Source organism: Bufo gargarizans, chromosome 3 (assembly GCF_014858855.1).
Source record: "Bufo gargarizans isolate SCDJY-AF-19 chromosome 3, ASM1485885v1, whole genome shotgun sequence".
NCBI lineage: Eukaryota > Metazoa > Chordata > Amphibia > Anura > Bufonidae > Bufo > Bufo gargarizans.
In genome coordinates this window covers 282140359-282157000 of record NC_058082.1, presented here as the reverse complement: position 1 = coordinate 282157000, position 16642 = coordinate 282140359, and the positions used below count along the sequence as shown (strand labels likewise).

Genomic DNA, 16642 nt, shown 5'->3' with positions numbered 1-16642 from the left:
TTAACTCTCCTCCTCCAATTGATCGTCTCCTGTTCTTTCTTCAGGACCTGTCAAAGGACCTGTAGTGACATCACTGTGCTTATCACATGATCCATCACCATGGTAATGTACCATGTGATGAGCTCAGTGACGTCACCACAGGTCCTGAAGAAAGAACAGGAGACCGGCAGCTGCGCGATCAACTGGAGGAGGTGAGTTAATTATCTATTTATTTTTTAACCCTCATTGGCACTTCCCACTGAGCCACCAATGTTTCTTGTACAAATACAGGAGGCGTGTGCCAGAATCAAATAGCCGGCACCCGACCTTTGTGACAGGGAGCTGCGATCAGCGGCAGTTAACCCCTCAGGTACAGCACCTGAAGGGTTAACTCAACTGCAGCTGATCGCAGCTCCCTGTCACAAAGGTCGGGTGCCGGCTATTTGATTCTGGCACACGCCTCCTGTATTCGTATTACAGGTCAGTTATCTTCATTGGTTGCGCAGTGGCCACAGCCCTCCCTCTCCTCCTGTCTCTTCGTATTGGCGGCGGCAGCAGCACAGGGGGGAGGGAGAGACTCCTTCTCCACTGCGCTGCTGAGAAGAACATCGGCGGCGGGGCAGAGAACGATCATCTCCTGTGCCTGCCGCTGTATTCAACGGCAGAGCTGCGGCGGCGGGTCTAGTCGCAAATGACAAGACTAAAAAGTCTTGTCGCCATTTGTAAATTCTAAGTCGCATTGGCGACCATTTTGGTCTCCATCTGGAGCCCTGAAAAACCTCCCAGACTGTGTTAGCTCTGCGCTGCGATCGAACAGCGCTACAGCCAGGGAGAAGGAACGCCCAGGCTGAAACGGGGCAGACTCCTCCCTGGTGTTCCGATAGTGGCAATTACCATACAGCGCAGGAGAAGGTAACGGGGCCTCAGCGGGTGAACTGAGCGGCGCCCAGGGATAATAGTAAGTGCAGTGAGATCCTTGGGCGCCGCTTTACATATACAGATAGTTATCTTATAATGTTCAGACCCGCGAAAGGTCCTCTTTAACTAAAAGCTTGGTCTTATTGCAGCTGTTTCAGTTAACCCTTGCTTATTCTTTAGAAAGCTACTAAGATCTTGCCTGCTTTATGTTAATGCCATGCTTATGCATTTCATTGTATCTAACCTATCTGCATATAGCTAACTCCAAGCTCACATCTGCAACTGAGGCTGTCAGTAGGATCTGAAAAATCCTTTAAAAAAATAGTGCAGCAGTTTTTTTTTTGTAGGCGGGACTTCAAAATTGCTGACCTTTTCTAACAGAAAAAGTAAACTATACAAAGAAAACTAAGTTGTGTGTTTATAGAACCTACTTGTAGACTGTAATCCACATTTTATATAGTAAGTATGATAATTCTTGGACATATTAAAACTTTTAAATTGGTTTTCATGCTATTATTTCATGTCATTTTCATCCCAGGGTCGCATGAATACTGTATTAGCAAGTTACCGGTACATATTAGTTTTAGCATGTGTTTTTGTTTGTTTTTTAAAAGCATTTTTTCTTTATTTTTTCTTTTGCATTTTTGTTCTGTTTGAGGTTTCATGCATAATTTTTCTTTAGTTTTTTTATTTGTATTATATTATTTTTGTTTCCTACCCTCCCCATTGTTTCCTTTTTGCATGTGAATTTTCATGTATACCTAGGCATGACGGCTATTCTGATGTCTTCGGCTGGGCTCCCCGTACGTCTTACTTCTGCATCCGCACCCGCCAACCCACACGTGGCCAGTAAACGTGATAAAAACTCAGTTAGGAGATTGAGGAAAATGCCAAAGAAAGGTAGTTTATCAACCCTTTCACACCCCTTTTTCCTTTTCTATCTTTATTTTTTTATTTTTTTTTAAGGCTACTTTCACACTGCCGTTTCGCTTTCAGTTTGTGAGATCCGTTCAGGGCTCTCACAAGCGGTCCAAAGCGGATCAGTTTTGCCCTAATGCTTTCTGAATGGATAAGGATTCGTTCAGAATACATCAGTTTGCCTCCGTTCAGTCACCATTCCGCTCTGGAGGAGGACACCAAAACAATGCAGAGACAAACTGATCCGTCCTGACGCACAAGTCAATGGGGACGGATCAGTTTTCACTGATGCAATATGGCACAATAGAAAACAAATTCGTCCCCAATTGACTTTCATTGGTGTTCAAGACTGATCAGTTTTGGCAATGTTAAAGATAATACAAACGGATCCGTTCTGAACGGATGCATGCGTTTGTATTATCGGTGCAGATCTATGATGGATCCGCGCCAAATGCGAGTGTGAAAGTAGCCTTAGTTGTTTTCATGTTAATACTGCACTACCTCAAAAATTATCCTTTTCTAGCTCACTGTATTGTCATCTCGCATACCTTTTTTTAAGCTTAGAAAAGATCTTTAAACTGTTTGTCACCCCAATTTTGGCTATTAAACAGGCTGACATTATAGATGTGAAAATGTTGCCTGAATTTAACTCTGCATTTCTTAAGTATGCACCCGTTTTCGAATTTTAACTTTATTATATGCAAATGAGCCTCTAGGAGCAGGGGGGGGGGGGGGGCGTTGCACGTGCTCCTAGAGGCCCCGTTCGCCCACCTCATTTCCATGCCCTTCTGCCTTGATTGACAGGGCCAGGCCAGCGTTTGTTCTCCTGCTGGTGCCGTCCCATTCAGTATTCGGCGCAGAGAACAGACGCTGCCCTGGCCCTGTCAATCAAGACAGAAGGGCGTGGAAATGAGGTGGGCGAACGGAGCAACGCCCCTCCCTGCTCCTAGAGGTTCATTTGCATATAATAAAAAGTTTAAATTCGAAAACGGGGGCATACTTAAAAGAAATGCAGAGTTAAATTCAGGCGACATTTTCTCATCTATGTCAGCCTATTTAATAGCCAAAATTGGGGTAACAGAAACCCTTTAAGCTCTGTTCAAGCTAATGAAGAGCATTTTCTCAGTGTTCATTCCTTCTAGCATTTATTAGTAGCATTATTTTAACATGTAGTTACTTCTTTTTAAATACTTTGGTTTTTTTAATCTTTTATTTTAAGCATATTTATTAAGAACTTTTGGTAATGTTATTTAAAATTTTCCATGTCAGTTTCCACACTGGTCACTAGGCCTAATAACAGGCAACACATCTTGGTTTGTACGGATGATTATTATTACAGGCAGAATTACGAGGACAGCTAATAAAAAAAAAAATCTCTTGTGTGTTGCGTGAAAATAGCAGCATGTTCTATATTCTGCAATTTTCACACAACGCTGGCCCCACTGAAGTGAATGGGGCTGCGTGAAAATCGCATTGCATCCGCAAGCAAGTGTGGATGCGATGCGTTTTTCACTGATGGTTGCGAAGAGATGTTGTTTGTAAACCTTCCTTTTTTTTTATCACGCGCGTGCAAAACGCATTAAATCACATTGCACCCACGCGATAAAAACTGTACGTGATCGCAGACAAAACTGAATAAACTTGCGAAATTATGCATTTCCTTATCCACCATGACTGCTACCATAGAGGGATTGACCCTTGTCTTCTATAGGAGCAGGGACACAGAGTTTAAAAGGCCACCACCCACTCTCACCCTCAGTGTTTCCTGTCCCTATGGAGCACCTTCACAGAGCACCTCCGGTGGGAGGTATCGCTTTAAGAAGAAATTGTTCGGTACCTGTATCGTGAGGTATCGTTCCTATCTCCCTCTGCCCTCCTGCGGTTTATTCAAACGCTGGGCAGAGATGTAGCACTTGAGGGAACTCGTCCCGATTATTGGGGATCTCCTTTCCCTCCATGACTAGGGATCTTCTTTCCCTCTTGTGAGGAAGCAGACCGCTATAAGCACGTCACGCCGGCATCCTTACCTGCCGCAGGTCCGGCGCTGTTGCATTTCCGGGTGGGGGCGGAGCTAGGCAGCAGTGGAGAGCGCGCACATATGAATGACGTCAGATGCTGCTCAGCGCATGTAAGAGCGGCATATTCAAATGATTCCTGCCTCCACTGTGAGTTCTATTGAGCTCCAGGAGTCATGTCTGCTCCAGAAACCCCAGCAAGCCACATGGAATCGGCAGACCCTCCCTCAGCCACTCCAACAGTGAGTTACCCTGTGGGGTATAAGAAACACATTGTTTCTTTCTGTGGCCTTATGCTTGTCTAATGCATAGTTGCTCCTCTTATAGGGGGCAAAAGCTAAGAGCAAGGCCAGAAACGCAAGATATGCTACTTGTGCTAAAAGGCTACAGGAAGGCTATACTTAAAAACTGTCATCCTTGTATTAATGGTTTGGTAAAAGAGGAACAGCGGTCTATCCACATGGCGGTTAAGTACATGATACAGAGCAAAATTAAGTCCCCCTTGGCTCGCTTAAGTCTGTTTCCTTACCTCCGCCCAAAAAAAACTGAATATCTATTCCATCCTCCTCTGACGATGAGGACATGGACTTGGGTGCCTCCGACTCCAGACAGTTTGATCACAACGACAACTTGTCTGAGGGCGAAATTGTGGAGGATGTAAGGAAATGTTACTTTTCTTAAGACATTGACGATCTATTGGGAGCCGTATGGGCTACTATGGGCATCAAGGATGTCCAAAAGCCCAAATCGGTTCAGGACGAAATGTTTGGGGGACTTAGAACAAAGAAATCTAAAGTCTTTCCCGTAAATGAAAACATAAGGGACATGATACTAGACGAATGGAGTGATCCTGAGAATTTAAACAAAGATTGTTGTTTGACCCGGCCGAAACAAAAATCTTTAATGAGACACCAAAAATCGATGTTCAGGTCGCAAAGGTGGTAAAAACTCCTCCCAATTATCTGACCCTATGGAGAGGAAAGCTGATTCTCTGCTTCGGAAATGCTGGGAGACTTCCATGCTGGGTATTAACCCTAAGTTCAGACCTGAGCGTTTTACAGCGCGTTCCTACGCGCTGTAAAACGCTCAACACAGAGAAACCAATGATTCCCTATGGGAATGGTTCTCACCTGGGCGTTTTACAGCGCGTACGATCGCGCTGTAAAACGCCCGACGCTCAAACAAGTACAGGAGCTTTTTTTGGCGCGTTTGACGCGCGTTTGGGCCATAGACTCTTTGGACAACACTGCTGTCAATCACCCAAACGCGCGTCAAACGCGCGTTCACTATTAAAACAAACGCGCGACAAAAACGCGCGTTTGAGAAACGCCTAGGTGTGAAACCAGGGTAAGACCAACATAGCTGCGACATCAGTTGCCAGAACTATTTAGATCTGGCTTAATGAGCTTGAAAATCACTTAAAAAAACAAGACTCCCAGGGAAGAAATCCTAGGTTTCAACCCCCCTTCTTAGATCCGCCACGGCCTTTTTAGCGGACGCCTCTGTTTCCGTCAGATTCATCGCGAAGGACGCAGCTCTATGAAACGCTGCGATAAGGGCGCTATGGGTTTAGTCCTGGGGGTGGGGGCGACAGAGCATCAAAAGCCAAACTGTGCCTTCTCTGGAGAGTATGTGTTCGGGCCTGTTCTTGACAATCTTTGAAAAGGCAGCAGACACAAAAAAGGGGTTCCCAGAAGAGAAAAAGAAAAAACCTTTTTGTCCCTACTCTTCCCAGTCAAAATCCTATAGAGGTAAAGGGAAGACGGAACGATGGAGTTATCCCAAAGGAGGCAAAGGCAGGGGGTCCTCCTCAATCCCCAAAATAAACATGCCGATAAGCAATGACATCGGTGTCAGGGGAAGATTGAGGAATTTTCTATCACCATTGCAGAAGGTGACCCAAAATCCCTGGGCCCTAAATATAATCCAAAGTGGATACTGCATAGAATTTTCCTCAAAACCCCCAAAAAGATTACAGGTGACATCCAACCGTCCAAGCGTGTTAATAAAGATCTGGCAGGGAGTCTCAGACTTAAAAATTTCAGGCGTAACAGAGGTCCCCAAGCCAGAAAGGGAGAGAGGGTTTTACTCAAGACTATTCCTGGTCCAAAAACCTGACTGATCCCCTCATACCATCATAAATCTCAAAGAATTAAACAAGTGCATAACCTACTGAAAATTCTAAATGGAGTCCATTGCGTCCATAATTCCCTTAATCAAAAAAGGGGCATACATGACTTGCATCGACCTCAAGGACGCATACTATCATGTCCCCATACATCAAAAATCAGAAAGGCATAATAAATCCTTTTCAATTCACAGTGTTGCCCTTCAGCATTTCTTCTGCCCCAAGGGTTTTTAGACAATTTATAATAGAAATAATAGCATATTTCAGACTACAGGGTCTAAAAATGTTTCCTTATTTAGACGACTTCCTCATTGTAGGAGAGTCTTTGCTGATAACATCCAGACTGACTGACTTTGTCATACAAGAGATGTCAAAACTGGGCTGGTTAATAAACACGAAAAAGTATTGTTTAATACCAGACACGAAAATAAAATTTCTGGGAGTATTGCTAGACTCAAGTTCCCAGTCATCGTCCCTCCCACTAGAAAAGCTAGAGGCTTTCAGGGAAAGGATACAAAAATTCCAGGCTCAGAAAAATCTCTCGATAAGAGAAGCCATGAGCATACTGGGGTCAATGACATCATGCTTTACGACCGTAGCTTGGGCCCAAGCACACCCCAGAAGGACACAAACCTGGATACTGCGAAATTGGGACAGAGACCAATCCTCCTTAGACGGAAAACTTTCAATTCCTCACCATGTAAAACTAGACCTAAATTGGTGGAAGGAAAGAGAGAACCTATTGCTTAACTTGGGAGACAGTCCCAGAGGTCCAAATCATAACGGACGCAAGCGGCCAGGGATGGGGTGCGAAAGTGGACTCCTCAAACTGGCAAGGCAAATAGTCAGACTAAGTAAAAACCAGATCGTCAAACTACAGAGTTGAGAGCTGTGTGGGAAGCCATAAAAGAATCTCGCAACTTACTACTCAAACGTCTGAAAGTATTTTCAGACAATACAACAACGGTAGCCTACCTAAAACACCAGGGGGGGGGGGGGGGGCACGAAATCTCCAGGTCTAAAGAAGATTGCAGAACAAATCATCTGATGGGTAGAAGAAAATGTTCTTTCCATTACAGCCTTTCATTTAAAAGGCTCAGAAAAAATGGAAGCAGACTACCTCAGCAGGAAGACTCTCTACACCCCGGGGAGTGGTCTCTGTGCCAGGAAACTTTTCTGAAGATCTGCAAGAAATGGGGAACCCCCCAAATAGACCTGTTTGCGTCAAAACAAAATGCAAAAGTAAATTGTTTCTGCTCTCTAAATCACAGAGACCATCCTTGGGCAATGGACTCTTTCTCCTTCAAGTGGACGTGGGATCTAGCGTACGCTTTCCCTCCCTGTGCTCTAATTCCCAGAGTCTTACAAAAAATAACGAGGGATCCCGTCGCAGTAATACTGGTAGTCCCATATTGGCCCAAGAGAAGCTGGTTCTCCATCCTAAAGGAGCTGGCCATGGAGGATCCATGGGAAATTCCATCCCAAGCGAACCTTTTATCTCAAGGTCCAATCATACATCAGAACCCCAGCCTGTTCAGACCATCGGCATGGATCCTGAGGGCGAAATGTTAAAAAGCAAGGGCCTTCACGAAAGGTTATCAATACTCTGAAATCTAGCAGTAAAAAAGTCACCAAGGCTATTTTTATTAAAATATGGAAGAAATGCTGCTCCTGGCTAGGGGATGCCTCTCCCAATAAATCTCCCCCTTGCATTCAGAAAATTTTAAGATTTTCTCCAAAGGGGCCTGGACATGGGACTTAAACAGAGTACGTTAAAAGTACAAATTTCCACATTGGGAGCTTTCTATGACTGACCTATCCAGCCACCGATGGATTAGGAGGTTCATACGAGCGGTGTCCAGAATAAGACCGTCCCTTACTCCGTGGGTACCACAATGGGACTTAAATGTAGTATTGAGAGGTCTGACGAAGCCCCCATTCACGCCTTTGTCAGACATCTCTATCAAACACCTGACGTAAAAGACGGCATTTTTAATCGCCATTACATCGGCCAGACGCTTGGGGGAAACCAGGCCCTATCCTGCCGAGAACCCTACCTTTCGGTATTTCCAGACAGAATAGTACTTAAATTAGATCCGGGTTTCCTTCCCAAGGTGGTGTCAAACTTCCACAGAGACCAGGAAATCATTCTGCCATCCTTCCCTACAGATGTTCTTAGCCCAGATGAGAGACAATTCCATCTTCTAGACGTAAGAGAGGCCATTATCCTATATCTGACAGTCGCCAAATATTTTAGGAAAGATGACCACTTCCTAGTTCAGTTTGCACAGCAGAACAAAGGGAAAAAGGTTTCCAAGGCCTCTATCGGGCGCTGGATTAAATCTACTATCTCATGCTGTTACTCCATGGTAGGTCTGTCTAGCCCTACTAACATTAGAGCCCATTCCACCAGGGCAATGGCATCCTCTTGGGCAGAGAAGACTGGCGTTTCCCTAGATACCGTCTGCAAAGCTGATACCTGGTCAAGTAAAACACGTTCATAAAACACTATAGTGTTAATGTTTCAGCTGGTGCAGAATTGTCCTTTGGTCCAAAAAATTCTGCAAGCTGCTATTATCCCATCCCCCCCCCCACACACACAAAGTAATCTGGTAGTTCTCTATGGTAGCCGTCATGGTGAATGATAAGGAAAACCGTAATTAAACTTGCCGTTAATTTTGTTTCCTTGAATTCACCATGACGGCTCAGATATTCCCACCCTGTATATATTTAAGAGCGGAGTATGACGGAATACTCAGGTTTTTGCTCGCTCAAATTTATATATATAATATATATAGAAGAAAATCCGCAGCACTTCTTGAAGTATAAGAAAAATGTGTAGTTTTATTCACACATGTCAAAATAAGACAACGTTTCGGTTCTCTCACAGAACCTTTCTCAAGTCAAGTGAACATCAAGTGCACAGGTGCTAGTATAAATACATCATCACATTGTAATCAATTAGTCATCAACCAATACAAATTCAGTGCACTCCCATATTTGGGGCATGTTACAATTCATTCCTTATCTCTATATGCATGGATAGAGACTATTCACAGTGCTTCTCCACTCATGATTCCTCATCACCATGTTAAATTCATACAAGTGCATAAAATAAAGTGCAAAGTGCAATATAAGTTCTATATCTTAAAATACCTTGCTATGATTACATACGATGGAGCAGAAGGAGATGGCGTCTGAACTTGTGTGGAGGCACGCCACTACTCCGCGTGTCTCCCTCCTCAGTGCGCATGTGTCAATTCCTTCCCCACTGACAACGCAGTACATAACCTCTCTGCGTCATCCGAGGGCGGAGACCTAACGTCATGACGTCAGATTCACTCCGTCAGCTGTACCCCGCACATAAACGTGCCAGTACGCCGCGGCAGTGATCCACGCCAGGTCATAGTTCTTTTCCGCCATTTTTCTTTAGGGCAATCATTTGGGCATTGTCTTGCGCCTTTCACTCCTTCTGCTCCCTCTTTCCTCTTACTAACCAGCGAAGGTAAAGGCTTGAGCCATACTTTCAAGAAGAGCACAATTTATAATATTCTAACGTGGATTAGTCATGTAACATCCATTGGGTCCACCCCATACAGAGTGTTAAACACACACAGGAGCTGGAACAGTGCAAGGGCATTATCCAACCATCCCTCCTGTCACCCTGATTTCGACATTTAACCCTTTGGGTTTCAGGGTATCTAACCGAAAAATCCATCTGAGCTCAGTTTTCTTTAAAATGGTTAAACGATCCCCTCCTCTATCCAGTGGTTTTACATGGTCCAAAACCATAAAACTCAGATCACTCTCTTTATGATTTTTTTTCCACAAAATGTTTCGACACAGGCAAATCACGTCTTTTGTTCCTAATAGATTGTCTGTGGTTATTCAACCTAGTTTTTACATCACACGTGGTTTCGCCCACGTATAGCATTTTGCATGGACACCATAAAACATATATCACCCATGATGAATCACATGTGAGATAATGCCTTATATTGAAGATTTCTCCCGTGCCTGGATGCGCAAACACCGACCCTTTATGCATCAGTTTGCAATTTACGCATCCCAGACACGGGGAAAGATCCCAAGCGTTTTGTTTTCAAAAAAGTCTGTCTTAACTGGTCCTTCTCAGGTAATCTGGAATGCACCACTTTATCCCTAATATTGCCCGTTCTTTTATATGCCATCATAGGCTGTTGTTTAAAGGCCTCTATATTGGGGTGCCCACTACTAAGCAGCCCCCAGTGGCGCCTCACTATCCTTTCAATGTTAGGACTCAACTCATTATAAGTTGACACAAACGGTAATCTGTCATTAGTCTGTCTTTGTTTCAACATAAGCAATTCCCTCCTAGGGATATCCCTTGCTCTATCAGCATGTTTCTTCACTAACCCGCTGGGGTACCCCCTGTTTATGAAGGATTGTTGCATCTTAGTCAATGCAGAAGTCCTATTTTCGTCCTTATCAACTATTCTCCGTACTCTCAACATTTGACTATACGGCAAGGAGTTCACCATTCTCCTGGGATGTCCACTCGTAAAATGTAATAATGTGTTCTTATCAGTGGGTTTAACATTCAAATCCATATGTAATTGTTCATCTTCAATGTACACCTGCGTGTCTAGAAACTGCACCCGGTCAGCCGATGCCGTTAACGTAAATTGGATCTCCCGATCAAGGGAGTTCAAAAATGCGTGAAAGTCCATCAGCTGCTCCATGGTACCGGTCCAGATGAGGAAAATGTCATCTATGTATCTCCACCACGTCAAAACCTGATTGAAGTGGGGAGATACATAGACGAGACGCTCCTCAAATGACCGTACAAATATATTTGCGTAAGTGGGCGCGGCATTGGACCCCATTGCCGCGCCCCTTACCTGCAAATAGAACTGCCCCTGGAATACGAAATAGTTGTTCCTCAGGGACAACTCCAATAGTGTCAATACAAACTGCCGAACTGCAGCGGGATGTTCTGAACATTGCAACATCTCCGCTACAGCCGCCAGGCCCTTTTTCGTGATTAATCGAGGTGTATAGTGACACAATGTCAAAAGATGCCACAATCGCCCCTGGCGGGATACGCATCCCACTAATTTTGCTGATGGACTTTCACGCATTTTTGAACTCCCTTGATCGGGAGATCCAATTTACGTTAACGGCATCGGCTGACCGGGTGCAGTTTCTAGACACGCAGGTGTACATTGAAGATGAACAATTACATATGGATTTGAATGTTAAACCCACTGATAAGAACACATTATTACATTTTACGAGTGGACATCCCAGGAGAATGGTGAACTCCTTGCCGTATAGTCAAATGTTGAGAGTACGGAGAATAGTTGATAAGGACGAAAATAGGACTTCTGCATTGACTAAGATGCAACAATCCTTCATAAACAGGGGGTACCCCAGCGGGTTAGTGAAGAAACATGCTGATAGAGCAAGGGATATCCCTAGGAGGGAATTGCTTATGTTGAAACAAAGACAGACTAATGACAGATTACCGTTTGTGTCAACTTATAATGAGTTGAGTCCTAACATTGAAAGGATAGTGAGGCGCCACTGGGGGCTGCTTAGTAGTGGGCACCCCAATATAGAGGCCTTTAAACAACAGCCTATGATGGCATATAAAAGAGCGGGCAATATTAGGGATAAAGTGGTGCATTCCAGATTACCTGAGAAGGACCAGTTAAGACAGACTTTTTTGAAAACAAAACGCTTGGGATCTTTCCCCGTGTCTGGGATGCGTAAATTGCAAACTGATGCATAAAGGGTCGGTGTTTGCGCATCCAGGCACGGGAGAAATCTTCAATATAAGGCATTATCTCACATGTGATTCATCATGGGTGATATATGTTTTATGGTGTCCATGCAAAATGCTATACGTGGGCGAAACCACGTGTGATGTAAAAACTAGGTTGAATAACCACAGACAATCTATTAGGAACAAAAGACGTGATTTGCCTGTGTCGAAACATTTTGTGGAAAAAAAATCATAAAGAGAGTGATCTGAGTTTTATGGTTTTGGACCATGTAAAACCACTGGATAGAGGAGGGGATCGTTTAACCATTTTAAAGAAAACTGAGCTCAGATGGATTTTTCGGTTAGATACCCTGAAACCCAAAGGGTTAAATGTCGAATTCAGGGTGACAGGAGGGATGGTTGGATAATGCCCTTGCACTGTTCCAGCTCCTGTGTGTGTTTAACACTCTGTATGGGGTGGACCCAATGGATGTTACATGACTAATCCACGTTAGAATATTATAAATTGTGCTCTTCTTGAAAGTATGGCTCAAGCCTTTACCTTCGCTGGTTAGTAAGAGGAAAGAGGGAGCAGAAGGAGTGAAAGGCGCAAGACAATGCCCAAATGATTGCCCTAAAGAAAAATGGCGGAAAAGAACTATGACCTGGCGTGGATCACTGCCGCGGCGTACTGGCACGTTTATGTGCGGGGTACAGCTGACGGAGTGAATCTGACGTCATGACGTTAGGTCTCCGCCCTCGGATGACGCAGAGAGGTTATGTACTGCGTTGTCAGTGGGGAAGGAATTGACACATGCGCACTGAGGAGGGAGAGACGCGGAGTAGTGGCGTGCCTCCACACAAGTTCAGACGCCATCTCCTTCTGCTCCATCGTATGTAATCATAGCAAGGTATTTTAAGATATAGAACTTATATTGCACTTTGCACTTTATTTTATGCACTTGTATGAATTTAACATGGTGATGAGGAATCATGAGTGGAGAAGCACTGTGAATAGTCTCTATCCATGCATATAGAGATAAGGAATGAATTGTAACATGCCCCAAATATGGGAGTGCACTGAATTTGTATTGGTTGATGACTAATTGATTACAATGTGATGATGTATTTATACTAGCACCTGTGCACTTGATGTTCACTTGACTTGAGAAAGGTTCTGTGAGAGAATCGAAACGTTGTCTTATTTTGACGTGTGTGAATAAAACTACACATTTTTCTTATACTTCAAGGAGTGCTGCGGATTTTCTTCATTGTTTCAAGTCCTGAATCGAGGGACCACCGCTGGCACCACACAGCTATAGCTGTATAACGACAGGAGTGCTGCCTGACTTTTTTTCTATATCTCTCTATATCTCTCTATATCTCTCTATATCTCTCTATATCTCTCTATATCTCTCTATATCTCTCTATATCTCTCTATATCTATATATATATCTCTCTATCTATATATATCTCTATCTATATCTATATCTATATATATATATATATATATATATATATATATATATATACACACACACACACAGTGGAGGAAATAATTATTTGACCCCTCACTGATTTTGTAAGTTTGTCCAATGACAAAGAAATGAAAAGTCTCAGAACAGTATCATTTCAATGGTAGGTTTATTGTAACAGTGGCAGATAGCACATCAAAAGGAAAATCGAAAAAATAACTTTAAATAAAAGATAGCAACTGATTTGCATTTCATTGAGTGAAATAAGTATTTGAACCCTCTAACAAAAAAAGACTTAATACTTGGTGGAAAAACCCTTGTTTGCAAGCACAGAGGTCAAACGTTTCTTGTAATTGATGACCAAGTTTGCGCACATTTTAGGAGGAATGTTGGTCCACTCCTCTTTGCAGATCATCTCTAAATCCCTAAGGTTTCGAGGCTGTCTCTGTGCAACTCTGAGCTTGAGCTCCCTCCATAGGTTTTCGATTGGATTAAGGTCCGGAGACTGACTAGGCCACTCCATGACCTTAATGTGCTTCTTCTTGAGCCACTCCTTTGTTGCCTTTGCTGTATGTTTTGGGTCATTGTCGTGCTGGAACACCCATCCACGACCCATTTTCAGTTTCCTGGCAGAGGGAAGGAGGTTGTCGCTCAGGATTTCACGATACATGGCTCCGTCCATTTTCCCGTTTATGCGAATAAGTTGTCCTGTGCCCTTAGCAGAAAAACACCCCCAAAGCAAAATGTTTCCACCCCCATGCTTGACGGTGGGGACGGTGTTTTGGGGGTCATAGGCAGCATTTTTCTTCCTCCAAACACAGCGAGTTGAGTTAATGCCAAAGAGCTCTATTTTGGTCTCATCAGACCACAGCACCTTCTCCCAGTCACTCTCTGAATCATTCAGGTGTTCATTGGCAAACTTCAGACGGGCCTGCACATGTGCCTTCCTGAGCAGGGGGACCTTGCGAGCCCTGCAGGATTTTAATCCATTGCGGTGTAATGTGTTTCCAATGGTTTTCTTGGTGACTGTGGTCCCTGCTAATTTGAGGTCATTAACTAACTCCTCCCGTGTAGTTCTAGGATGCTTTTTCACCTTTCTAAGAACCATTGACACCCCACGAGGTGAGATCTTGCGTGGAGCCCCAGAGCGAGGTCGATTGATGGTCATTTTGTGCTCCTTCCATTTTCGAACAATCGCACCAACAGTTGTCACCTTCTCTCCCAGCTTCTTGCTAATGGTTTTGTAGCCCATTCCAGCCTTGTGCAGGTCTACAATTTTGTCTCTGACATCCTTGGACAGCTCTTTGGTCTTTCCCATGTTGGAGAGTTTGGAGTCTGCTTGATTGATTGATTCTGTGGACAGGTGTCTTTTATACAGGTGACTAGTTAAGACAGGTGTCCTTAATGAGGGTGACTAATTGAGTAGAAGTGTCTAACCACTCTGTGGGAGCCAGAACTCTTAATGGTTGGTAGGGGTTCAAATACTTATTTCACTCAATGAAATGCAAATCAGTTGCTATCTTTTATTTAAAGTTATTTTTTCGATTTTCCTTTTGATGTGCTATCTGCCACTGTTACAATAAACCTACCATTGAAATGATACTGTTCTGAGACTTTTCATTTCTTTGTCATTGGACAAACTTACAAAATCAGTGAGGGGTCAAATAATTATTTCCTCCACTGTATATCTATATATAAAAATTTTATTTTATTTTTTTAATTTATTTATTCGGTCCTTACTTATTGAGAAGCTTTATTTTATACACTTAGGTTGCACCCACTTTGGTAATTTGTAAACACTGAGGGTGAGAGTGGGTGGTGGCCTTTTAAACTCTGTGTTCCTGCCCCTATAGAGGACAAGGGTCAATCTCTCTATGGTAGCTGTCATGGTGGATTCAAGGAAACGAAATTACCGGTAAGTCGAATTACATTTTTTTTCCACTGAGGGCATCAACAACACATCCGGACCTAATCCGCTCACTCTCATCTGCAAGGGCCCTTATCCGGTTTCCAAACGAGCAGCTCATCCTGGCTCAGAGTGCAGTATAGTACATATGCAATATGAGTGTTTTACCGGTGAAATGCCAGATCAACCATGTCTGAGGCATTTTATGGTTAGTCTGGTTTCAAGTTACAATGGCATAGGAAAGACTTCTATATGTTTAAAATATTTGTAGTCTGATGTCATTGTACCTTGAAGGAATACTGCACTTCAATAAAAGGGTCATGGCACTGTGGTGTGCACCCCTGCCCCTTTTTTCTCTAGCTCGGAGTTCCACAATCATACATTGATGATCTTTAGTTCTGAAATACTTTGACTGTGTCTGCTCGCCTGTGCCAAACATGTATCCTGTTTCACTACAGATTTATTTAGGTATATAGACATTATTATTTATTCCAGAATGCTGTACAAGTGATAAAGGTTTATATACATACTATAATAAAAAACCGCAATAAACATGAACAAACTGACTGGTGGTATTGAAGTGGCAGCTGGTTACTGTAGACTATAGGCTATCTAGAAGCATTTGTTTTTATGGTTGCTTTTAAAAGCTTGGCTATTCTGATGGAATAGTGTGCCAAATTTCGGGGATGCAAAAGAGAAATTTTTAAGATGAATTTATGAGGAGCAGATGTTGAGGGGATGGGTTGTAGACAACCTTGTTTTGTTGACTCTGGATTGAAGAAAGAATGGATACAAGAAATGTTTTTGAATCTGCAGAAGGTGCTAAGGGCTAGGATGTGTAGGGACATGGCCGACTCAAATGTTATCCCAACGCAGTGGACTTATGGGACTGGGAAAAGTATGGAGCCTTTAAAGGCAATGAGCTGTACCTGCACTGAACCTGCAGAAGCTTCTGAACAACATTAGTAGAGAAGCCTATACAATTTCAAGTGCCTTTTTGGATCAAAATATGCAGTACTCTGAAATTTAGTAAAAAAACTGTCTAGTTGCCAACTTGCGTTGAGTACTGAAGTATAATACTCAAAATATTCATATCCTATGTTCTTTGTTAGCTGGGGGCCACTATAGCTAGGTATAGGACCCACATCGAACAGAGCCTGCAAGTGCCTTTTGAAATGTGGAGATGAAAACCATCCTGAAGTCCAAAATAGGCCATATCATTAAACGGTTATTCCCATCTTGGACATTGGGAACATATCACTGGGAGGGTGATGTCAGTGGGACTTCTGAAAAACCCATAACTTTATTATATTTCCGTTCATATAACCATAAGAGCTTTTTTCAGGATGGATTATATTTTAAAATGTTTTGTTACTTAGAAAAATGTGGGTGACTGTGTGGAAAAAGCACTGCAATTCCTCTATTTTTGGGAGGATTTCATTGTGATCACTGTGTGCTCTAAGTAACTTCAGAATTTTATTGTGCAGGTCACTATGATTAGGCCACTACCAAATTAGTATAGGTTTTTGTTTTTCTACTTTTGCTAAAAAAAAAAAA

At 43.1% G+C, this 16642-nt stretch overlaps 1 protein-coding gene across 6 annotated transcripts in view; it reads left to right on the top strand.

Moving 5' to 3' along the window:
* The window catches only part of DTX2 (deltex E3 ubiquitin ligase 2), an 84171-nt gene that overhangs the window by 45611 nt on the left and 21918 nt on the right, over positions 1-16642 (top strand). For 5 of the 6 annotated variants that reach the window (XM_044286066.1, XM_044286063.1, XM_044286065.1 and 2 more), the window contains one exon: positions 1663-1797. The exons of the other annotated variant lie outside the window; for it this stretch is intronic. In XM_044286066.1, the coding sequence (XP_044142001.1) occupies positions 1663-1797 (135 nt within the window). The remainder of the gene's footprint in view (positions 1-1662; positions 1798-16642) is intronic. 6 annotated transcript variants of the gene reach the window in all.